At 40.5% G+C, this 19864-nt stretch overlaps 1 protein-coding gene across 1 annotated transcript in view; it reads right to left on the reverse strand.

Annotated features, from left to right (window-relative positions):
• Window positions 1-7287: 7287 nt before the first annotated feature.
• Window positions 7288-19864, reverse strand: part of plecb (plectin b) — an 82986-nt gene continuing 70409 nt past the window's right edge. Inside the window, 5 exon segments of the mRNA XM_081389041.1 lie at window positions 7288-8054; window positions 8204-8305; window positions 8578-9526; window positions 9528-15638; window positions 15859-19212. Of these exon segments, the coding sequence (XP_081245167.1) occupies window positions 9497-9526; window positions 9528-15638; window positions 15859-19212 (9495 nt within the window). The 3' untranslated portion in view covers window positions 7288-8054; window positions 8204-8305; window positions 8578-9496.

Raw genomic sequence — 19864 nt, forward strand, 5'->3', positions numbered from 1 at the left:
CTATTGTGGAAAGATAAGAGAACTCCCACGGTAAGATTCCTGTGTTTTTCTCCGGTTCGTCACTGTCTCATCTGAGTCTAATGTGCTTTCAGAGTGCTCTCTCATGTGTGCACGGGGCCCCAACACAAACCTGCGCCCCACTCTCCTCAACCAGCCTTAACACAAAAGAGCTCTCCTCTGAGGAGCTGCACCTCTCTCTCTCTCTCTCTCTCTCTCTCTCTCTCTCTCCTCGCCCGCAGGGATCTGGGATTTATGGCTATAGCTCAAGCATATTCTTTGAGCATATTTGATAGGGATTCTTACCCAAGCACCATGGGGACAGTGTGTTACAAGCATCAGATTACCGCCTTTGATCAGCTTTATTCTCATCACAGAGATTTTTCCATCAAAAAGGGCCCTTGCCCACTCAATTACCACTGAACAAAGAGGTCTGCCATATTCCGGATGTCCTCAGGAACAATGTTTTTTTTTTTTTTTTTGCAGGTGGTCATGTTACAGTATACAGGATGGAAGCTTGTTCCTGGAATAATAATTTTTTTAAAGGTTAATTGCGACTTTTTATCTCACAAATCTGACTTTTTTTTGCAATTGTGAGTTTATATCTTCTAATTTGGACTTTTTCTCGCAATTGTGAGGTTATAACTCGCAATTCTGACTCTTTTCTTTGAATTGTGAGATTCAGGTAGCATGGCATAAATGTCTCTCCACTTCACTGAACTTTATTGTCCAACCCGTACAGTATGATGTCATGAGAAATGAGATGCAATACTTCACAAGACAAAAGGGTGAAAACCCTGGGTGGAGACGATTAAAACGGGTCTCAATAGTGGCACAAAAGAAACTTGAGATTATTCAATATTCAAATAAAAATCTGTAGAATAACGCGGAACAGAAGAGAATGAAATAATGATCATGAAATGTGGGTAAATGGTGGACATAAACAGACATTTTTAGAATTTCATGAAGAAAAAAAAAATCCGAAATGTTATTTTTGGTTTTGCACTTAAATACAAGTGAATGAGTAACAGTGATCATGTGACTCAAGCACAAGATTTTATTTTTGAACATACTCAAATTTTGATCATCAGGTTTATTATCAGGAATGCAAATCGTTCACTTGAATTATAAAATCGTTTTCTATTCAATTATAAAATAATTCAAAATAGAAGCAATTTCAGAAGTGTTCTCAGATGTTCCTGACCCCAGTGTATGTGAGAAACTCACAGCAGGATCCAGTGGAGGCAGTCTCATCTCCATGGCCTTAAGCCAGTGTCGCAAGGCCCTGATCTGCCCTCTGAACTCACTCTGCCACTGACTCCACTCCTCTGAATCCATCCTGTGAGAGAAAATACGAGAACACATTTACACTTCACTTACACAGTGGAAAGTAGATAGATGAATGTTCAGAGTGAGCAGAGTTTAAATATAAGCTATGCGTTTCACATGTTTTGGTCACTACATCATTCCCAGACTTCCATTTGTGGTACTTCAGAGTATCCATTATTCTTAAATGTAAATATTAACCATAAAGAAGGAGTGGATGAGTCCCCGTGTTTGACTGGTAGTGTACAGTGTTTTTTTTTCTGTTTGTTTTTTTGGATATTTTTCTGCCTACTGTTGTCTGTTTTGTTGACTAGTGTCTGCACTTAATCAGTTCCTCTTATTACTCAGCACAGAATAAAACAAAATTTTGACAAGATGCTTGTTACTGTGTCATAATTAGAATAGAATACAATAGAATACAATAGAATATATAATTAAATGTACACTATGCAACAGTTTTTTGTTCAAAATTAACCAAATTTAAAGGGGACCTATTATGCCTATTATACTAAGATGTAATATAAGTCTCAGGTGTCCCCAGAATGTGTCTGTGAAGTTCAGCTCAAAATAGCCCAGAGATCATTTATTATACCATGTTGTAAATGCCAATTTTTGAGTGGAAGGGAAAACATGGCTTGTTGTTAAGAGTCACTCAAATTTTGGTTTTGCCAAACTGGTATACACCCACGGGATGGGCACTGGGAATGCCCTTCCTGTTATGGTATGCAGCATTTATTGTACGATATCGGAAACCCCTGTGCAGCGGCAATGGGGCTATCTTTGCAGGAAAGAGTGCAGAGAGACAGACATTCAACTGGTAGTAGCAAAGAAGTGACTCCCAATAGTTCCTTGGTGAATGAACATTCCCACAAACACAAGAGGAATCATACTCCTGATGATTCCCCATGTCCTGACATGCCTCAGAATAAACAGAAGAGGGCCACTGTAGTCCAAGAGCCCAAGGACAACACAAAGTTAAAAACTTTGGCAGCATTACATGACTGGTAAAGCTTGAAACAAGTAGTTCTCCAGTAAGCACACAACCATCTGCACTCCTTGCTGCACCCTCCCATAGAGATGAGTTTACATCATATCAGGGAGAGAGGGATGATTCATATCACTGGTTGCAAATAATTCCCTTTATGGCAGTGAGGGGAATGCCGAGTACGATGAGGAAGATCGTGGGCCTTGATACTCAGGAAGAAGCTACAGCTCCAGTCCCCACACAAAGTGTATGGGTGAGCATTTCCCATACACAGCCTTCTGTGCCTATACCTGTGGCTGAGAATTATTCACACATGCTAAGGAAAGCCTGGAATCATCCAAAAGCTGCACCCCGGTTTAATGCAAGTTATAGGCGGTTCGTTAAATTAAACTACGCCCTGAGAGCATTATGGGGAACATGCCTTCAGTGGAGCGAGAGATTGCAGCCTTAACCACTTTGGGGTCTGATAGGGTTAAGGACAACCCTCATTGTCCTGGTAAAAAGTGTCAGAAGACAGATCGGTTAATGTGCCAAGGGGCAGCCCAATTAGGAAATGCTTTGGTAATAGTTTTGGTTGCTTTGAGGAAAGTTGTCAATACAGAGCAGCGTGATGTTATGAATTTGATTGACACAGCACTCATCACGCACTCACAGCTTACCAGGGATATTGGAGCATCAATGTCTTCAGCAATTTTAGCCTGAAGACAGATCTGGTTAGCTCTGAGACTATTAGGGAGGAACTGACTGACGTAGTAGATCGACCTATTTGTGACTACCGAGACAACCCATTGCGATCTATGTTGTTCCCTGAACATCCAGGGAGGTCCTTTGGGGATAGATGTACTATATCAAGAATGGCCGGAAGAGTTATCGTTCACTTTTCCTCCCCTACCTTTGATTCCCCTGGTGCTCAGGAGGGTAGCATTGGGCCATCACAAAGTTTTACTTGTGGCCCTAAAGTGACCAAATTAACATTGGTTTCCAGCCCTTGTACGTTTGGTCCAAGGTCACCCTTGGCCATTACTGAAGAAAGTCAATCTCTCTTAAGTGGAGGGCCAAATCTGGCACCCGAGACCAGAGACTGTGGGTATGGCCTTTGCTCAGCCCCTCTCTAAAGACTTAGATGAAGCTGCATTGAGGACAATAATAGTTCTACGTGGAGTAATTACTCTAGCAAGTGGCGAATTAATTGCAACTCCAGTTTGTTTGTTTTTTGTTTTCTTCAATCATTGTTGGATTCAGGGATATCAGTTAATACCATAAAGGTCTACATTGCAGCCATCTCCCACTTTCACGCGTTAGTGGATAGTGTAAGTACTGGCAAACACCCTTTGGTGTCTCAATTCCTTAAGGGTGCACACCATTTACGCCCAGGGAGAGTTATGAGATCACCTGCTTGGGACCTTACTATTGTCTTACACTCACTGGCCAAAGCACCTTTTGAACCTTTGGAACAAGTCGATCTCAAGTTCTTGACATGTAAGACAATCTGCCTCCTGGCGATATGTTCAGCCAAGAGAGTTAGTGAATTGCACTCTTTATCAGTCAGTCAGTGAAGAGTGCTTGAGATGGGAGGCGGAAAAAACAGGGTTTTTCTCTGGCCAAATTCGTCATTCCTTCACAAGGTACAGTGTTGGATAATTCTTCTCTATGTCCTATTAGAGCATTGCACACATACATTGAGCGCACCAATTATCTCATTGGATAGTGGATACAATGTCACAAGTTTATTCCAATCAGAATCGACCTATCCCTGGTGATCTGGCTGCTCACTCTACCAGGAGCATGTCTACTTCCTGGGCGGCCCTCAAGGTGGTAGTACTCTCAGACATCTGTGCTGCAGCCTCTTGGAGTACTTTATAGGATTTTATAAGATTTTATAGGATTAATGTAACAAATCCAAATTCTTTGGGATCCGCTGTTTTATCTGTAGCTAAAGTGCCAGGAGAGGGAAAAGATACTAGTCCCTCGTGACCCTGCTGGTATAAGTCAGGACAAGACCGTGGTGATGGTCTAAGTGTGGTCGTAAGTTATGTCTATAACTATGGATTTATGAGACCAAACGATGACCGTCACCATTCCGTCACTCAGGATGAGTGTTCCAGGCAAGAGGAAGTGGTTGGTTCATCCAGATGTTATATAGCCAACCCCTAAGTCAGTTACCTGACATTGTTGATATTAGGTCTCGAGGATAGGCAGAAGCATGGTGTCATTCAGGATACTCTACATTCTCTATCATCATAAAAGTTTTTTTTATTTGCATGCATTTTAAAGCATTATCATTTTAAACTTCTCATGGTTTTCTGAGCACACACACCTGAAGCCCACACACAGAAAGCTGGCTGTCAGACAGCGTGTCCCGTGAGTATTAAACAAATTTCTCTTTCACGTCTTATTGCACTTAAACTGTCAAATACATACAAGGTAATGTCAAAAACACACAAAGTACACAAACACAGTCTGTTGTGTCTGTGAACGTAAACAGCAAGTAAAGAAATCACATGTGTATATTAGATCTGTGTATTAAAGCGACAGCAGTTTACAGAAGTACCTACTACTATATGCTGTTAATATGAATCAAACTACAATAGAAAAACAAAATCACTCACTGCTCTTGATTGAATAACTTTAATAAGAATACATCTCTTACTTGAATGCTGCTGTTAAATGCTCTGGCGAGGAGATAAACATGGCAGACATGTGGACAGCAAACTTAGGGGAGGAGCCAAGCTAATAGGGCAGATTTCGTGCCAGTCATAGGCGGGGCCTATTAAAATGTGATGTCACATTTGTAGCTCATTCCTGATAGGCTTAATTTGTCAGACACATAAATATGTTCAAAAACAATATAAAAGTGAATTTTACATTATAGGTCCCCTTTAAATAATGAGTCAATACATCATCAATCCTTCTTTCATAACGTGTGTGTTTTTTTTTTTCTAGACCTGTAGGGATGGTTTTTGCAGGAAATTGTGCGCATACATCACTCGCACGTGTCACGTCATATCCGTAAATAGAGAAATGTTGCTCATATGTCATAACAAATCGGGTCCTCCCTTAAAAATCGGGTCTCTATCAACTCTATCACTTAGTATTTGTAAAGTTTAAAATATGTATAGCTTACTATATAGTGCATAAAACAAATTAAACGTAATTTCTTTCTGATAAACTGTTCATTAATATTATTATTACTAATAATAGACTATTAAGTTGATAATTGAACATCATTACATTCTTTTTATAACTGAAATATTTGGACATTAAACACTTAACACGTTATTACATTAAAAATGATTTTGAATACATGTCCTGCATGGACAAAAAAAGAGAGAAAAAAGGCCAAGCCCAAAATGGCTAAACACTAACCTTTTAATTGCCAGAAATTGGTCAGGAAATTAGCAGTATTTAAGCAAATGTACTACTTAAATAGCCATTGCTGTCTCAGAAAAAAAACAAAAACAAAACATTAAATGCAGAATAACATTTTTGTCAGAACATGGGAAGTTATGTGTGGAATGATGACACAGGAGTTGCATGGTGATGCTCCAGAGCGTTGTCCTCAAAAATCTGCTGAGAAATATAATAATATGCATCTCTACCACAGTGAAGCATGGAGGAAGAGACTGTGTGTGAGAAGCCTTTTTAGCTGCTGATATTGGTGAGCTACTTCACTGTGAAAAGTCATTTAAAGCTTTGGAGTACAGGAGAATATTGCAGAATGGCTTGATTGCCACAAATGACATGTTATTACCTAAAGAGGAATGATCAGATGTTATTTTTCAACAAGACAAAGCTACTGCCAAAATTGCAAAGACAACCAAAAAGTGGTTTAAGAACACGACCATCAGGCTCAAGTTTTGGCCTGGTCAGAGTAATGATTTGAACCCTATAGTGACTATTTGGACGAACTGGGAGACATTTTTCAACTATGAACTGTTTGAAGCCATCAACATTGAGTGAAACAACACTTCTTCCTGTAAAAAGCTGTCTGCAAATTTAGCCACACGGCTTAAACATTTAAAGAAAACAAAGGGGAAGGCTATTCTGTGCTAAGTTACTTTATCTACAGCATTTGTGCAATTTCCTGACCCGTGATTTATGAAGACCACTAAATATTTTGCCATTTTTGGCCTAGCCCATTTTTCATAACTACTAAGTACTAATATTTAAATTAATAATTTGATACAATGCACATACTGTGTACATACATGTTTTTACATTGTACTATATATATATATATATATATATATATATATATATATATAATTTTTTTTATCCATAATATAATATAATATAATATAATATAATATAATATAATATAATATAATATAATATAATATAGACATGACCTAAAAATATATGGGGTTTATTATTAAATTAAAATATAAAATTGGAAATGAACATTGTGTTTAGTTTACCCATGTTGTCTGCCCTTCGGTGCAGCTGATTCCTGAAACAGATGGACACCAAACACACGCTTATTACAAGCACATTTTTATTATATTTACTTCACGAGTGTAATTCTACCTCTCTGTTGATCTGAAAACATACCGTAGAGCTGTCATCATGTGGAGAAAGGCACGGCACGGACACAGTTAATGCAGGGACACCAGAGAGGCTGTCGGTAGCATAATGGCAGAAAGGCAGTCCATCCATAAATGTGTCCCCCTCTGGGTTCGGTCTTTCAGCCTACAGATTTAACATAATGCCGTCTGAGCCTGTCATTCAACTTCCCTACCACCAGAGGACACCGTGCACGGAATACTGGCTGTTTCTCTAATCAGTTTCATCATCTGCATTATATTTCCTGCTTGTATGTTTTAGTTGAGTGATTATTCATCTTTGTTCTTCAATTGCTTGCTTTGTAAAAGTATTTTGATACATGATTACTTATAGATTACTTATTTAGCAGTTATTTGCTGGAATGTCATGGTGAATTATGACAATTAATGAAAACACAAACTCTACAAGACGAGAACTGATCTTTCCAAAATATATTTATTTACACTTAAGTCTTGTGTTATTTTTAAAAACTCATTTTATTATTACCAGTATCTCTTAAGGAAATAGTTCATCCACCAGTTACGTAGTATTTCATACATCTTTTACTCATATATAATCTTCCATATATTGGTAATAATTCAAAATTCTATTCTTCATCTTTTCAGAACATGTTTTATAGCAAGTTAGTGAAACATGCAAACATATTTTACATATACAACATCAACAAAAAAAGGAAGGAAAGAAAGAAATATAAAGAAAAAAAGTCAAGTACTTTCAAAAGTCACAACCGTATAATAATATAAAAACAAGCAAAGAAATACATGGGAGGCAACAAGTGACTTAAACAAATTTTTGTCACAGGAAATGTAAAAAACAAAAACAAATGAGCCTAAATACATTCAGTCAATCATGCAATCTGTATTTATCTGTATTATGTAAATGTGTAATCTTCTGGAGAGGTGCAACACAAGGGTATGTGTAGTGTATCTAATGCATTAAGTCAAGTGTTTTATTTTTAAAACATATTTTGGTGCTAGAAACAATGTAGGCAGTAGAACTTAGAGATTCTGCAAAAAAAGTCCACATTAATGGATCCAATTCTTTTGTTGTATTGAATTATTTTGTGTAAACTCCAAAGTCCAGCTCCCAGTGATATCCAAGGCAAACTTCAAGGTAGCCCTAGCCTCTAGTGTCTTCATGCAAATGGCAGATGCAATGGGAGAAGGAAACCCTCAGTAAGGATCTAAAAACATTAAAAATATACTATGAAGCAACAAAATGACAAAAAAACGCAACAAAATAGGTGAATGAAGGGAAACTAAAATATACTTGGTACAATGCAAAAACAAACCCTCATCGAGAGGTAGTGAATGTGAACGTATAATAAACTACCTGGATGTCTAAGGATGTGGGCTGCTGATGAGCATCATTTATCTTGTGATCCAAGACCAAATGTGTGGCATCATCAAGTCCATATCTAGTAACTGATGATCTCTGTGGGAGGAAAAAACATGACAAAACACAAACTATAAATGACACAAGCACAACTATTATATGGCTGAAAGCTGTCAATAAATCCTTAGGAAAAGCAATTCAGTTCATTAAAGCAGCAGCTCAAGATAGCAGAAAGATCATCTATCTGTTTAAAAAAGCACAGTGACAGAACAGAGTAAGAAAGGCTTTGAGACAATAAAAAGAATTTAGAAAAGTAAAAACAGTGGTCATTACGAGACGGCTGAAATAAATGCAAATTGAGTTCAACTTACAATACATTTCATCCAGATCTGTCCAGATGTTATGAGTGAGGAATGGATCAGACACCTGAGACATCTGAAATCTTCAATGGATAACACATCAGTGGAGGACTGACAGTGAATCTGGGCCTTGAGGACTCATTAACTGTCAGTCAGGAGTAATGACTTTGGAGAGGGACTGGATCCAGTAAATGAAAAATGGACTTTCATAACAGAAAGCTCCAGTTTTAGGGGACATGAATATTGGCTTGTGGCACAAGGTGATTGCTCCTCCTTTAGTGTTTATGCATAGGTATAGTGTTTTGTTTTTACATTCCATGAAACAAGCTGCAACTTTTATTTGCTCTAATATATCTCTTTTAAATCTATACAAATATGTAAAAAAAACCACACTCTTTGTTAATCTAATTTCTTTTTTGTAAAACTTGGTATATTTTCTGGTACATTATCCATAAACCGAAGTATTGAAAGAATTTTCTAAAATAATAAGTAGAAATATAGACTCAATATAAGCAACATTAAATACAGTCTAATCCAAGTTGGATTTTTAGAAAAATCTCCAAAATGCTGAAAGTAACTTTTAGTATGTTAACATCTCCTGAATTTAGATGCTGTATTTAAGTATAAAATAAGAACATAAAAATACCACTTTCAAAATACATAACATGTCTGTATAAACTGAAATATACCTAAATGAAATAACTTGAACTATGAATAAAGCTAACCAGGTAATTAATAGTTTGTAAGCATCCAAACTACATAAAATGGAAACTTAACCATTGCCAGAAAAAAAAAATGATACTGGTAGTTTTTGGAATGCATTTTCCTATACCAAACACATGCAAAGCGGAAAAAAAGTCATTCTTTTTTGTCTAATTAATCTCTGTGTATTATGTAACTGTAGTGTATAGAGTCAGCATTGATATGAAAGCTACAGGACCACGTGGGGTCCAGCTTTAAAATCTGCGGTTGTAATTGGAGGAAGTATATGATGATGATGAGAAGTTCAAGCTGAATCCAGAGCCAGTAGCATCAATGCTGCCTCTTCTTGAACCTGACCTAGAGCCTGTTCTGGACCCAGTCCGAGATCCAGAGGCAGATGCAGCACCACTGACATTGTAGGGACTGTAGAGACCTTTACTGGATGTTGATGAAGCTTCCAGAAGCCTAAGGCCAGATCCCTCTTCAACCATGCTTCTGTCCATGGCATCTTTGTAGGAGATCTTCAGTTTGGTTTTGGGACATGTAAGATATTTTGTGTAACCACTCACATCTCTGAGCTTTTGGGCTGTACGACCATCAATAGAACCTTTCCTGATTGCCTCTTCTAAGGAGATACGTGCCTCAGCCTCTGGCTCAATAAGGCCACCGGTAAGATACTGCACCTCCAGGAAACGCTGTCCTGCCTCATAATAAAGCCAGCCTTTCTTGAGAGCCTGAGCAGCAGACATTTTGACTTTAGTGCGAGGATCGTCAAATCCATGGAAAGCTTTCTGGGCTAAGTTGAGTCTGTCAACCATTATCTTATCTATAAGACCCTTCTCTGTCGCTTCAGCAACTGGGAATTTATCTCCAGTAGTTGGGTCTATTATGCCACCAGTACAAGCTTGTGCCTCCAACAGTCTCTGGCCAGTTATAGAATCCACTAAGTTCCTACGCATGGCTTCAGTGACTGAAACTTTTTCTAGGCTGTCTGTATCAAGTATTCCAGCCACAGGACCTGTTTCCTCAGATGGATCATTCCATACAGTTGCAGGAGTTTTGATGGTAGGTATGGGGCTCATTGGATAAGAGGAGGTGGATCCAAAGGAAGAGGATCGGGAACGGAAACCACTCATGTTTCCAGATAACATATCAGCAAATTCTGTGATAGAAAGGGTGCCGGAGCGGTACTGTTCGATTGCACTCTGGTCAATAAGGCCTCTTGCAATAGCGTCATCAATGTCATACTGTCGACCTGATCTTCGGTCAATGAGTATAGACTTTTCAACCCCTTCTGATGATGTCACTGTGATTTCTTCCCATTCACACTCTTGCTCTGAAAGTTCAAGGTAAGTCTGATGGTCAATTAGCCCTTTGCGGTAGGCTTCATACACAGACATCTCTTTGCCTGAATCGGGATCTACAATGACAACTCTGCGTTTGCGAACGGAGGATTTGGTAGAAGACTGTTTCTCGCGTTTCTTTTCTTTAAGAAGCAAGAGCACAAGACCTGTGTCTGGGTCTACAATACATCTTTCCATCAGCTGCAGGTAGGTCAGATTTTCTTCTGTGTTCGGGTCAAAGAAGCCCTTGGTGTCATCCCCTGGGTCACTGAGGATATCGTTCATTTCCTCATCGAAAAACCCTCGGTTGTAGGCAACTTCGACTGGCAAGCGGTGACTCTGCTCCGGGTCAATAATTCCTCCAGTAGCAATCTGGGCCTCAAGAAGACGAATTCCATGGTCTCTCAAAATCAGGCCCTTTTTCATTGCCTGGAACAGTGAGATCATTTTGCCTGTATAAGGATCTCTATAGCCAGTTACAGCCCTCTCAGCAGACAGGAGCTTGTCTTTGAACTCTGGGCCGACAATTCCCATCTTAACTGATTCATTTACTGTTAACTTGAGGTTCTTGATAGGGTCAATGATATAACCTGTGGCTGCTTGTGCTTCCAGCAACTCAAAAGCAGTACCTGGCCTGATCATGTTCTTTTTCATGGCTTGGTAGATAGATAGACGGTCTTTAGTAGACTCCACATGCACGCCAGCAATACAGCTTGAGCCCTCAAGATAATTCCGCAATCTTTTGCTCACCTCCTCCACTGATAGTAGCCCCTCATTAAGTTCGCTGACTGTTTGTTCATCAATGATTTTTGAGCGATATAACTCCTCTATTGTTATTTCTTTTCTGAGACCTTTGAAGAGCAGCCTTCTGTCTGCTAGAGACAACAGATATAGCCCATCTTTGTCAACCTTGCATCTTTTCAAAAGCTGAGCATATGAAAGCTTTTCATCAGTTAATGGATCAACGTATCCTTTAACCTCATCGGACAGCTTTTCATTTGTCTCTTTGTTAATATATCCACGTTGTGTGGCAATCTCTGTTGGCAGGTGGAAGTTATATTCTGGATCAATAATACCACCTGTTGCTGTTTGAGCTTCAAGTAGTCTTAGGGCATAGTCCTCGGACACAAGCTCCTTTTTCATTGCTTGGAAGAGGGAGACAACCTTTCCACTATATGGATCCTTATAGCCAGTGACTGCTCTCTCTGCAGACAAGAGCTTATCATGAATTTCTGGGCCCACTACACCTTTGCGCACTGCTTCATCTACAGTGAGCATTTCATTCCTGACAGGATCAATGATGAATCCAGTGGCTGCTTGAGCCTCCAAGAGACCAATTGCAATGTCTGGCTTCATCATCTCTCTCTTCATTGCTTGATAAATGCTGATTTTGGAATTTGAATCAGTCACCACACCAGAAACACTGCCAGTTCCATACAAGTACTGCTTAACACTTTGCATCTCCATGACATCGCGCATAGTCTTTTTCTCTTTCTTCAACAGGTTGTAGGTCTCAAGGTCAATGATGCGGGCATTGTAGAGATCTTCAATAGTAATTTGACGTCTTCTTGTGCTGCCCGTCTGGATGTTCCCCCCTTTAATAATTTCTCTCTGCTCCAGAATCTCAATTATAATGATTATCATCCGTTCCTTTGTTATGTTGCCAGAACGATATTCTTCCAGAAGCTGAGCCCTTTGCTCCTCAGGTAGTAGATTTGAATTCATGACATCCCAGAGAGACATAGAGCCCTGACCTTCAATGGGTAGATCAACCTGGGTAGTGGTTAGATCACTCTGAGTTTGTTCTTCACTGTAAAGGTATGTCTTCTCCACAACTGTTGGGGCCTGTGGTTTGGAGAGCTTTAGTAGATTTAAACCTGTGTCAGGATCTGCCATACACTTGTCTTTTAACTGTTTGTATGATATGTTCTCATCAGATGCAGGGTCAGAGAAGTACTTGCTTTCAGCAATGCTGCTGGCCAGCTGTTTGGTAACATAGCCACGTTGAATAGCAATTTCAACAGGAATACGATGACTGTTTACTGGATCAATAACTCCACCTGCGGCCAACTGTGCCTCCAAGAGTGGCATGGCATGTTCTTTGAGGATAAGATCTTTCTCCATGGCTTGATACAGGGAGATCTTATTGCCAGTGAATGGGTCTTTATATCCAGTGACAGCTTTTTCAGCAGAGAGAAGTTTCTCATGAAGCTCCGGACCAACAAGGCCTGCTTTAACTGCATCATCCACAGTAAGACATTCATTTCTTGATGGATCCACAATGAATCCTGTGGCAGCTTGAGCTTCAAGCAAAGCGATACCTGTGTTTTGTCTGAGGAATTTCTTTCTCATTGCTTGGTAGATGCTGACTTTCTCTTTTGTAGGCTCTATATAAACTCCAGCAATGCTCTCAGAGCCTTGGAGATACTTGTTGACTGAGGTGTTTTTGCTTACCTCTTTTGGAGTCTTTTTACCTTGTTCAAGCAAATCATAGGTAGACTTGTCAATGATTTTGGATTCAAATAATGACTTGGCAGGAACTGGTGCCCTAAGTCCCTTAAAGTGCCCTTCTTCTTGTTTCTTGGTATCTTTCTCAGTGACAATTACAATTAAAATCTTTGTAATCTTCTCAATTGTCATTTTCCCAGATCTGTATTGCCTTATTAAGTCAAGTCTTTGCCCCTCAGTGAGATAATCCGAGTTAATGAGCTCCCATATGGTAACTTTTCTCCCTTTAAAATGTCCACTCTGAACTTCAACAGTTGCCTGAGTCATTGAGTCTTTGGTCTGGTCATCAGTATATTTCAACTCCTCCTTGGCATTGATGGCTTGCTCAGACAAAGGAAGAAGCTGAAGGCCAGTCTTTTTGTCGGTGACACATCTTTTATAAAGCTGCAGATAAGTGACATTTTCCTGAGTGTTTGGATCAAAGTATCCTTTAACGTCATCAGTTGGGCTGGCCAAAATCTTTTGGGTTGCATCATCAAAACTGCCCTTCATGCAGGCAATGTCATGCGGAATACGGTGACTTTGAACAGGATCAACGATGCCTCCGGTTGCCAGTTGTGCGTCAAGCAGCCGAAATCCCTGGTCCTTCATGATCAGATCTTTCTTCATAGCCTCAAACAGAGAAATTGTTTTTCCAGTGTAAGGATCTTTGTAGCCTGTGACAGCTCTCTCTGCAGACAGTAGTTTTTCATGAAGCTCTGGACCGACAACACCTGCTTTTACAGCCTCATCTACTGTAAGTTTTTGGTTTTTAATAGGATCTACGACATATCCTGTAGCAGCTTGTGCTTCCAAGAGATTAAGGGCAGGCCCAGGTCTCATCATGTCCCTTTTCATGGCATCATATAAGGACATTGTTTGTTTGGTTGAGTCAATAATTACTCCTGCAATGCAGTTAGTGCCTTTCAGGGCATTGCGCACATGCTCCATCTCAGACACATCTTTTACCAGCAGTTGTCCTTTCTGCAACTTGTTATAGAGGTCTTTGTCAATAACTTTGGATTCAAGAAGTTTTGTAGCAGGTACAGGTGCTCTCAGGCCTTCGAAGGCAAGCTCATTCTTTTTCTCTTTTTCCTCTGCCACAGTTAGAACAATTTTGATGATCTTTTCAACTGTAATTTTTCCAGTTTTGTACTGACGGATAAGATCTTTTTTCTGGTCCTCAGTGAAGTACTCTGAGTTTATAATTTCCCAGATGGTCACAGTCTTTCCTTTAAACCTTCCAAATGGCACAGACACAGTTGTCTTGTCAAAGACATCCCTTGTTTCCTCATCTGTGAATATTCTGGCATTTAGAGCAGCCTCCTCAGAGATGGGTAAAAGAAGCAGTCCTGTTTCTGGATCAGTGACACACCTTTCTATTAGCTGGTGGTAGGTCAGATTTTCTTGGGTGTTTGGATCATAGAATCCTTTGACATCGTCTGTTGGATTTTGTAGCATTTTATTGGTGTCTGCATCAAACTGACCCTGCTTATAGGCCATTTCAGTTGGCACACGATGACTGTTGACTGGATCAATAATGCCACCTGTTGCTATCTGAGCCTCAAGCAATCTGATGGCATGATCCTCCCCAATGAGACCCTTCTTCATTGCTTCAAAGAGGGAGATCTTTGCCTCTGTGTATGGATCCTTGTAACCAGTGACAGCTCTCTCTGCAGACAGCATCTTGTTGTGAAGTTCAGGTCCAATTAGACCCTCTTTAACTGCCTCATTGACAGAGAGTTTCTTGTTTTTAATTGGGTCAATTATGTATCCAGAAGCGGCCTGTGCCTCCAGCAGGACTAGCCCTGTCCCAGGAGCAATCTTCTTCTCCCTGATGGCTTGATAGATGGGCATTTTTTGATTTGGATGAACAAGCAGGCCACCAATGCAGTTCTTGCCCTTAAGAACGGTTTTAAGTTTTTCTGTCTTGCTGAGTTCTTGGGTTGTGGTGTCACCATTCTGGAGCTTATCATAATCCATTTTGCTTAAAAGTCCTATGTCAAAAAGTCTACTTGCAGGTACTTTCTCACGAATCCCATCGAAAGATAATGCAGAGAAACCATTTGGGCCATCAGCTTCATCAGAAATACTTTGACCATTGAGGACTTTTTTGTATTCGGTCTGGATGTGAATCTCTTGGGTGAGTTTCTGAGCAACCTCAAGCTGCTGAAGTTTATCGCGCAGTTGCTGGTTTTCCTCAGCAAGCATTCTTTCTTGTTCAAGCTTTTTCCTCTCAAGTTCTTGCATCTCTTTCTGCTTGTTGAGCATCTCTTTTTCAGCTGCTTTCTGTTTCATCAGAGCAGAATCCATAGTGGCCTTAAGTTTCATCTTTTCGTCCTCCATTTGTTTTCTTTGACGTTCCTGTTCATCTTTCAGGGCTTTTGACTTTTTGACCTCTTCTTCAAATTGGCTCTCTAACCTCTTCTTTTCATCCTCAATTTGTTTTTCCTTCTTTAAAAGCATCTCCTTTTCTGACATAAATGTCTGCTGAAGAATAGTTTTCTCCTGTTTAATTTGTTCTTGCTGAGCATTCGCCATCTGTAAAAGAAGAAACCATGAACAACGTTAAAACAAAGCTGAAAAACATTCGGACAAATAATTTTCAATGATGTAAATGTCAATTTTAAGATTAATGAGAAATCATTATGGATTATAATTAAATAAAGGAAAATATTTGTAAAAAAAAAGCAATGTTAGTTTTCAGAAAGAGGGTTAACAATGACATAAGCTGCAATTTATGCCATCTTTAACACAATACCTCTTTGGACTTTTTCTGTAACTCTTCAGCCTCTTTTTTCAATTTTGCCTTCTCATTCTCAAGATCAGAAATGGCTTTGCGCAAGTCATCTGCTTCTTTGTTACTGCTCAATCTTTGTATTTCCAACTGTTCAACAACAGTCAATTTCTCTTTGGTGGAAAGCTCGGTCTCATGAAGTCGGGCACTAATCTCATCTGCCTGCTTCTTGAATTTCTTGGCTTCTTTCTCAGCTCTAGTCTGTGCATCACTGAGCTGTGAAACCTGAAGTCTAAGTTTCTCTGCCTCAGCTGTTATCTCCAACTGTCTCCTGCGTTCAGCCTCCAATGATTTTTGGAAGCCCTCAGTTTCTTTCTCAAGCTGTTGCTGCATCATTTGTTTGTCTTCAAGCAGCTTTTGGGCTTGCTCTTGAGCAAGGTCTTTCTGTCTCTGTAGCATTTCTGCCTCTGCTCTAAGTTTAGATGCCTCCTGAATAGCTTGCATCTTTTCTTTAAGCATCTTTTCAGCAAGTGCTCTTTGCTCTGCAAGGTCAGTCTCTGCAATATGTCTCATGCGAGCAGCCTCCTGGGCCTCAATGCTGAGCCTGGCAGCCTCCTCAGCAAGCTTTTTCATGTTCTCAGCCTCCTCAGCCAAGAATGTTTGAGTATTATCTTTGTCCTTCTGGATGAGACGCTGATTCTCCTCTTCAATTCTGAGCTTAAGTTTGATTAGCTCTTCCATTTGAATCTTGACTTTGAACAGTTCCTCCTCTACCTGGGCTTTCTGTTTAACAGCATCACCAACCTCGTCCTTCAGGCGATGAAGCTCATCATCCAGGAGAGTCTTCTGTTTGTCTGTCTCATCCAACCGCAGTTTCACTTTAGTGAGCTCTTGCTCAACCTGTGATTTCTGCTTAAGTGTCTGCTCTGCATGTTTCTTGTGCCTAGCCATCTCTTCATCAGCTAGCTGTTTTTGCTTCAGCGCTGCTGTCTCAGCCTGAGTTCGCTTTTCTGCCTCTAGCTCTGCCTCTTTTCTGAGCCTCTCAGCCTCTTCTTGGGCTTTGGCCTGATTGTTTGCCTCAACCTCGGCAGCCTGACGCTGACGCTCTGCATCTTCAGCTTGATGGCGGAGGAGGGCAGCCTCTTTCTCTGCCTTTTGTTTGGCATTTTCTGCTTCTTGGGCAAGCTTTTTGGCTTTCTCAAACTCCTCCTTGAGCCTTTTATGTACCATGCTGTCCTCTTTCTGTTGAACAAGAACACTTTGAACTTGCTGTTCAGCTGTAATTGCTTTCTGAGCAGCCTCGTTGGCAGCATGTATTTGCCTCTCAGCTTCTTTATCAGCATCTTCTCTCTGCTTTCTGGCCTCATCTGCTTTCTTTTTGAGACGCTCCACTTCTTCTTGGGCAACTTGGCGCTGTCGAGCTGCCTCCTGTTCTGCGGCAGTAATCTTTTTCAGTTTTTCTTCAGCCTCCCTTCTTCTGTTTTCTTCTTCAAGGGCAAGCTTACGTAGCTTCTCTGCTTCCTCTTCAGCTCGTAGTTTGCTTTGGTGTGTTTCCTCAGCAATATTCTTCAGCTTATTCAGTTCAAGCTCCAAATCAAGTTTGCCAGATGAAGCCTTCTCAAAATTAAGTTTCAAGATACGAATCTCCTCTTCAACTATTCTTTTCTGTTTAAGAGTGTCATCCACAATTGATTTCTGTCTTTCTAATTCCATTTCAGAGGATTTCTTGAGCTGGTCGATCTTCTGCTCAATGTCTTGCTTGTGCTGGCTTGCCTGATCTTCAAGAGCCTTTCTCTGGTAAGCCTCAGCCTCAGCATTCCTTCTCAAGCGTTCATTTTCAGCCTCCTTTTCTTTAAGAGCTATCTCTGCTTCAGTCTTCAAGCGAGTGGCCTCATTAATGGCAGTAAGCTTCTCTTTGAGAATTCTCTCTGCTTCTGCTCTCTGCCTTGCAGCTTCCTCCTCAGCCACTTGCCTCTGCCTCTTTGCCTCTTCAGCAATGGCACGGAGCTTGCCTGCTTCATCTGCAAGATCCCTCAGTTTAGCAGCTTCAGCTTCCAAGAGTTGCTTACTCTTTTCAGTGGTAGACATGCTATCCTTTTCAGCCTTAGATTTCAGCTGCAAAAGTATGTCCATTTCACTTCTAACTTTGGAAAGCTCATCTTCAAGCTGCTTCCGCTGCTGCTCTGCAGCACTGACCTCATTCTTAAGACGGTACAGTTCATCATCAAGCAGAGATCTCTGTTGCTCGGCATGATCAAAATCAGCTTTCAAGCGGATCAGCTCATGCTCTGCTGAAAGCTTCTGTTGTGCTGTGCTCTCTGCCATCTTCCTCTGCCGCTCAAGTTCTTGCTCAGCCATGTCTTTCTGTTTCAGGGCAGACTCTTCAGCTTTGGCCCGTTTTTTGGCCTCGCGCTCAGCATCATCTTTCTGTTTTTCGGCCTCTTCCTGTGCAAGACTCTTTTTGTGGGCCTCTTCCTCTGCCTGGAGCCTTAGACGAAGGGCTTCATTGGCTTTTTGCCTCCATTTTTCAAGCTCGCACTCAGCCTCTTCCCTGGCCTTGTCTGCTTCTTCCTGTTGCTTTTTGAGGCGTTCTGCCTCCTCCTGCAGTTGAATGACAGTTCCGTGCTTTTCTCGGAGTGACTCCTCGAGTTTGGATGTCTTCTCGACAAAGGACATGCGCTTGCTCTGCAGCTCAGCAGTGGCACTTTTCTGAGCTACCTCTTGAGCGACCTTGATTTGTCGTTCTTTCTCAATCTCAGCCTGCTTCATGTGTCTCTCTGCCTCCTCAGCCTGCATCTTGAACTTCTCAAGGTCATCCAGGGCTTTCTGCTTCTGCCTGGCAGCCTCTTTCTCTGCTTCAGACTTCAGCTTTAACTCTTCCTCCGCCATCCGCTTCTTCTGGGTCTCCTCATTAACCTGCTTACGAAGTTTCTCAGCCTCCTCCTGAGCAACTTTGCGAAGTCTCTCCGCCTCTGCAGCCTTGTCTCTAAGCTGCCTCACCTCGTCTTCTGCAGTGGACTTCTGCTTTACTGTAGTTTCCAACTGAAGTCGTATGATGTGGATCTCTTGCTCTATTTTGGACCGGCTTTGCAGAGCCTCCTCCACTTGTTGACTCTTTGATTTGATCTGTTGTTCGGAGAGGTTTTTGAGCTCATGCAGCTCCAGCTGGATGTTCTGCTTTTGCCTTTCAGCATCCACAGCAACAATCTCTCGTTTGCTAACCTCCTCTTGCATCATGAGCTTGAGCTCCTGAGCCTCTTTCTCCGCTTTGGCAATGGCCTTGGCATGAGCTTCAGCTAGCTGCTTCTGTTTCTCTAACTCTGCCTGCATTTCAGCCATTTTTTTCCTCTCTTCTGCTTTAAGTTTCTCAGCAGCTTTCTGTATTAGTGGAAGTAAATGGTAAAGAAAATTATGATCAGGATCAAGCATGACAGGGTGTTAAAAGATTTAGTTTACCAAAAAATGAAAATGCTGTCATCATTTATTAGCTCTTTTATTCCAAACCTGTGTGACTTTCTATTATATTATTACTTTCCTCCATGGAACACAAAAGGTGATTTTTTTTTTAAGAATATTTTGGCCACTCAAAAGTATCATAGTAGTGGCCCATGTGACTTGCATTATATTCTAAGTCTTCTGAAGCTATTATATACATATATCTTCAGAAAACTTGAAAAAACTGCACAGAAGTTGTATGGACGACTGTCATCGTGCTTCGTCACTTTTTAAGTTTGAAAACTTAAAATCCCATTCCTTGTAATTGCATGACAAAAAAAAAAAAACTATCATTATCGAAAAGTCTTCTTTTTGTTCCATGGAAGCAAGAAAGACGTGGTTTGCAATGACAAAATATCATTTGAGCAAATGATGAAAGAATTTTTCATTATTTCAGTGAACTAATTATTTTAGTGTTAAGGTTTTTGTTTAGCTCAAAAGGAAGACAGGTTTAGATGCAAACATGACAAATGGGGTTAAAATAAATTAATAGTCAAATATGATATAATTAATGTATGGAGACACAAGACATTGC

Source organism: Scardinius erythrophthalmus (genome assembly GCF_964197995.2).
Source record: "Scardinius erythrophthalmus genome assembly, chromosome: 16".
In the NCBI taxonomy this organism is placed as follows: domain Eukaryota; kingdom Metazoa; phylum Chordata; class Actinopteri; order Cypriniformes; family Leuciscidae; genus Scardinius; species Scardinius erythrophthalmus.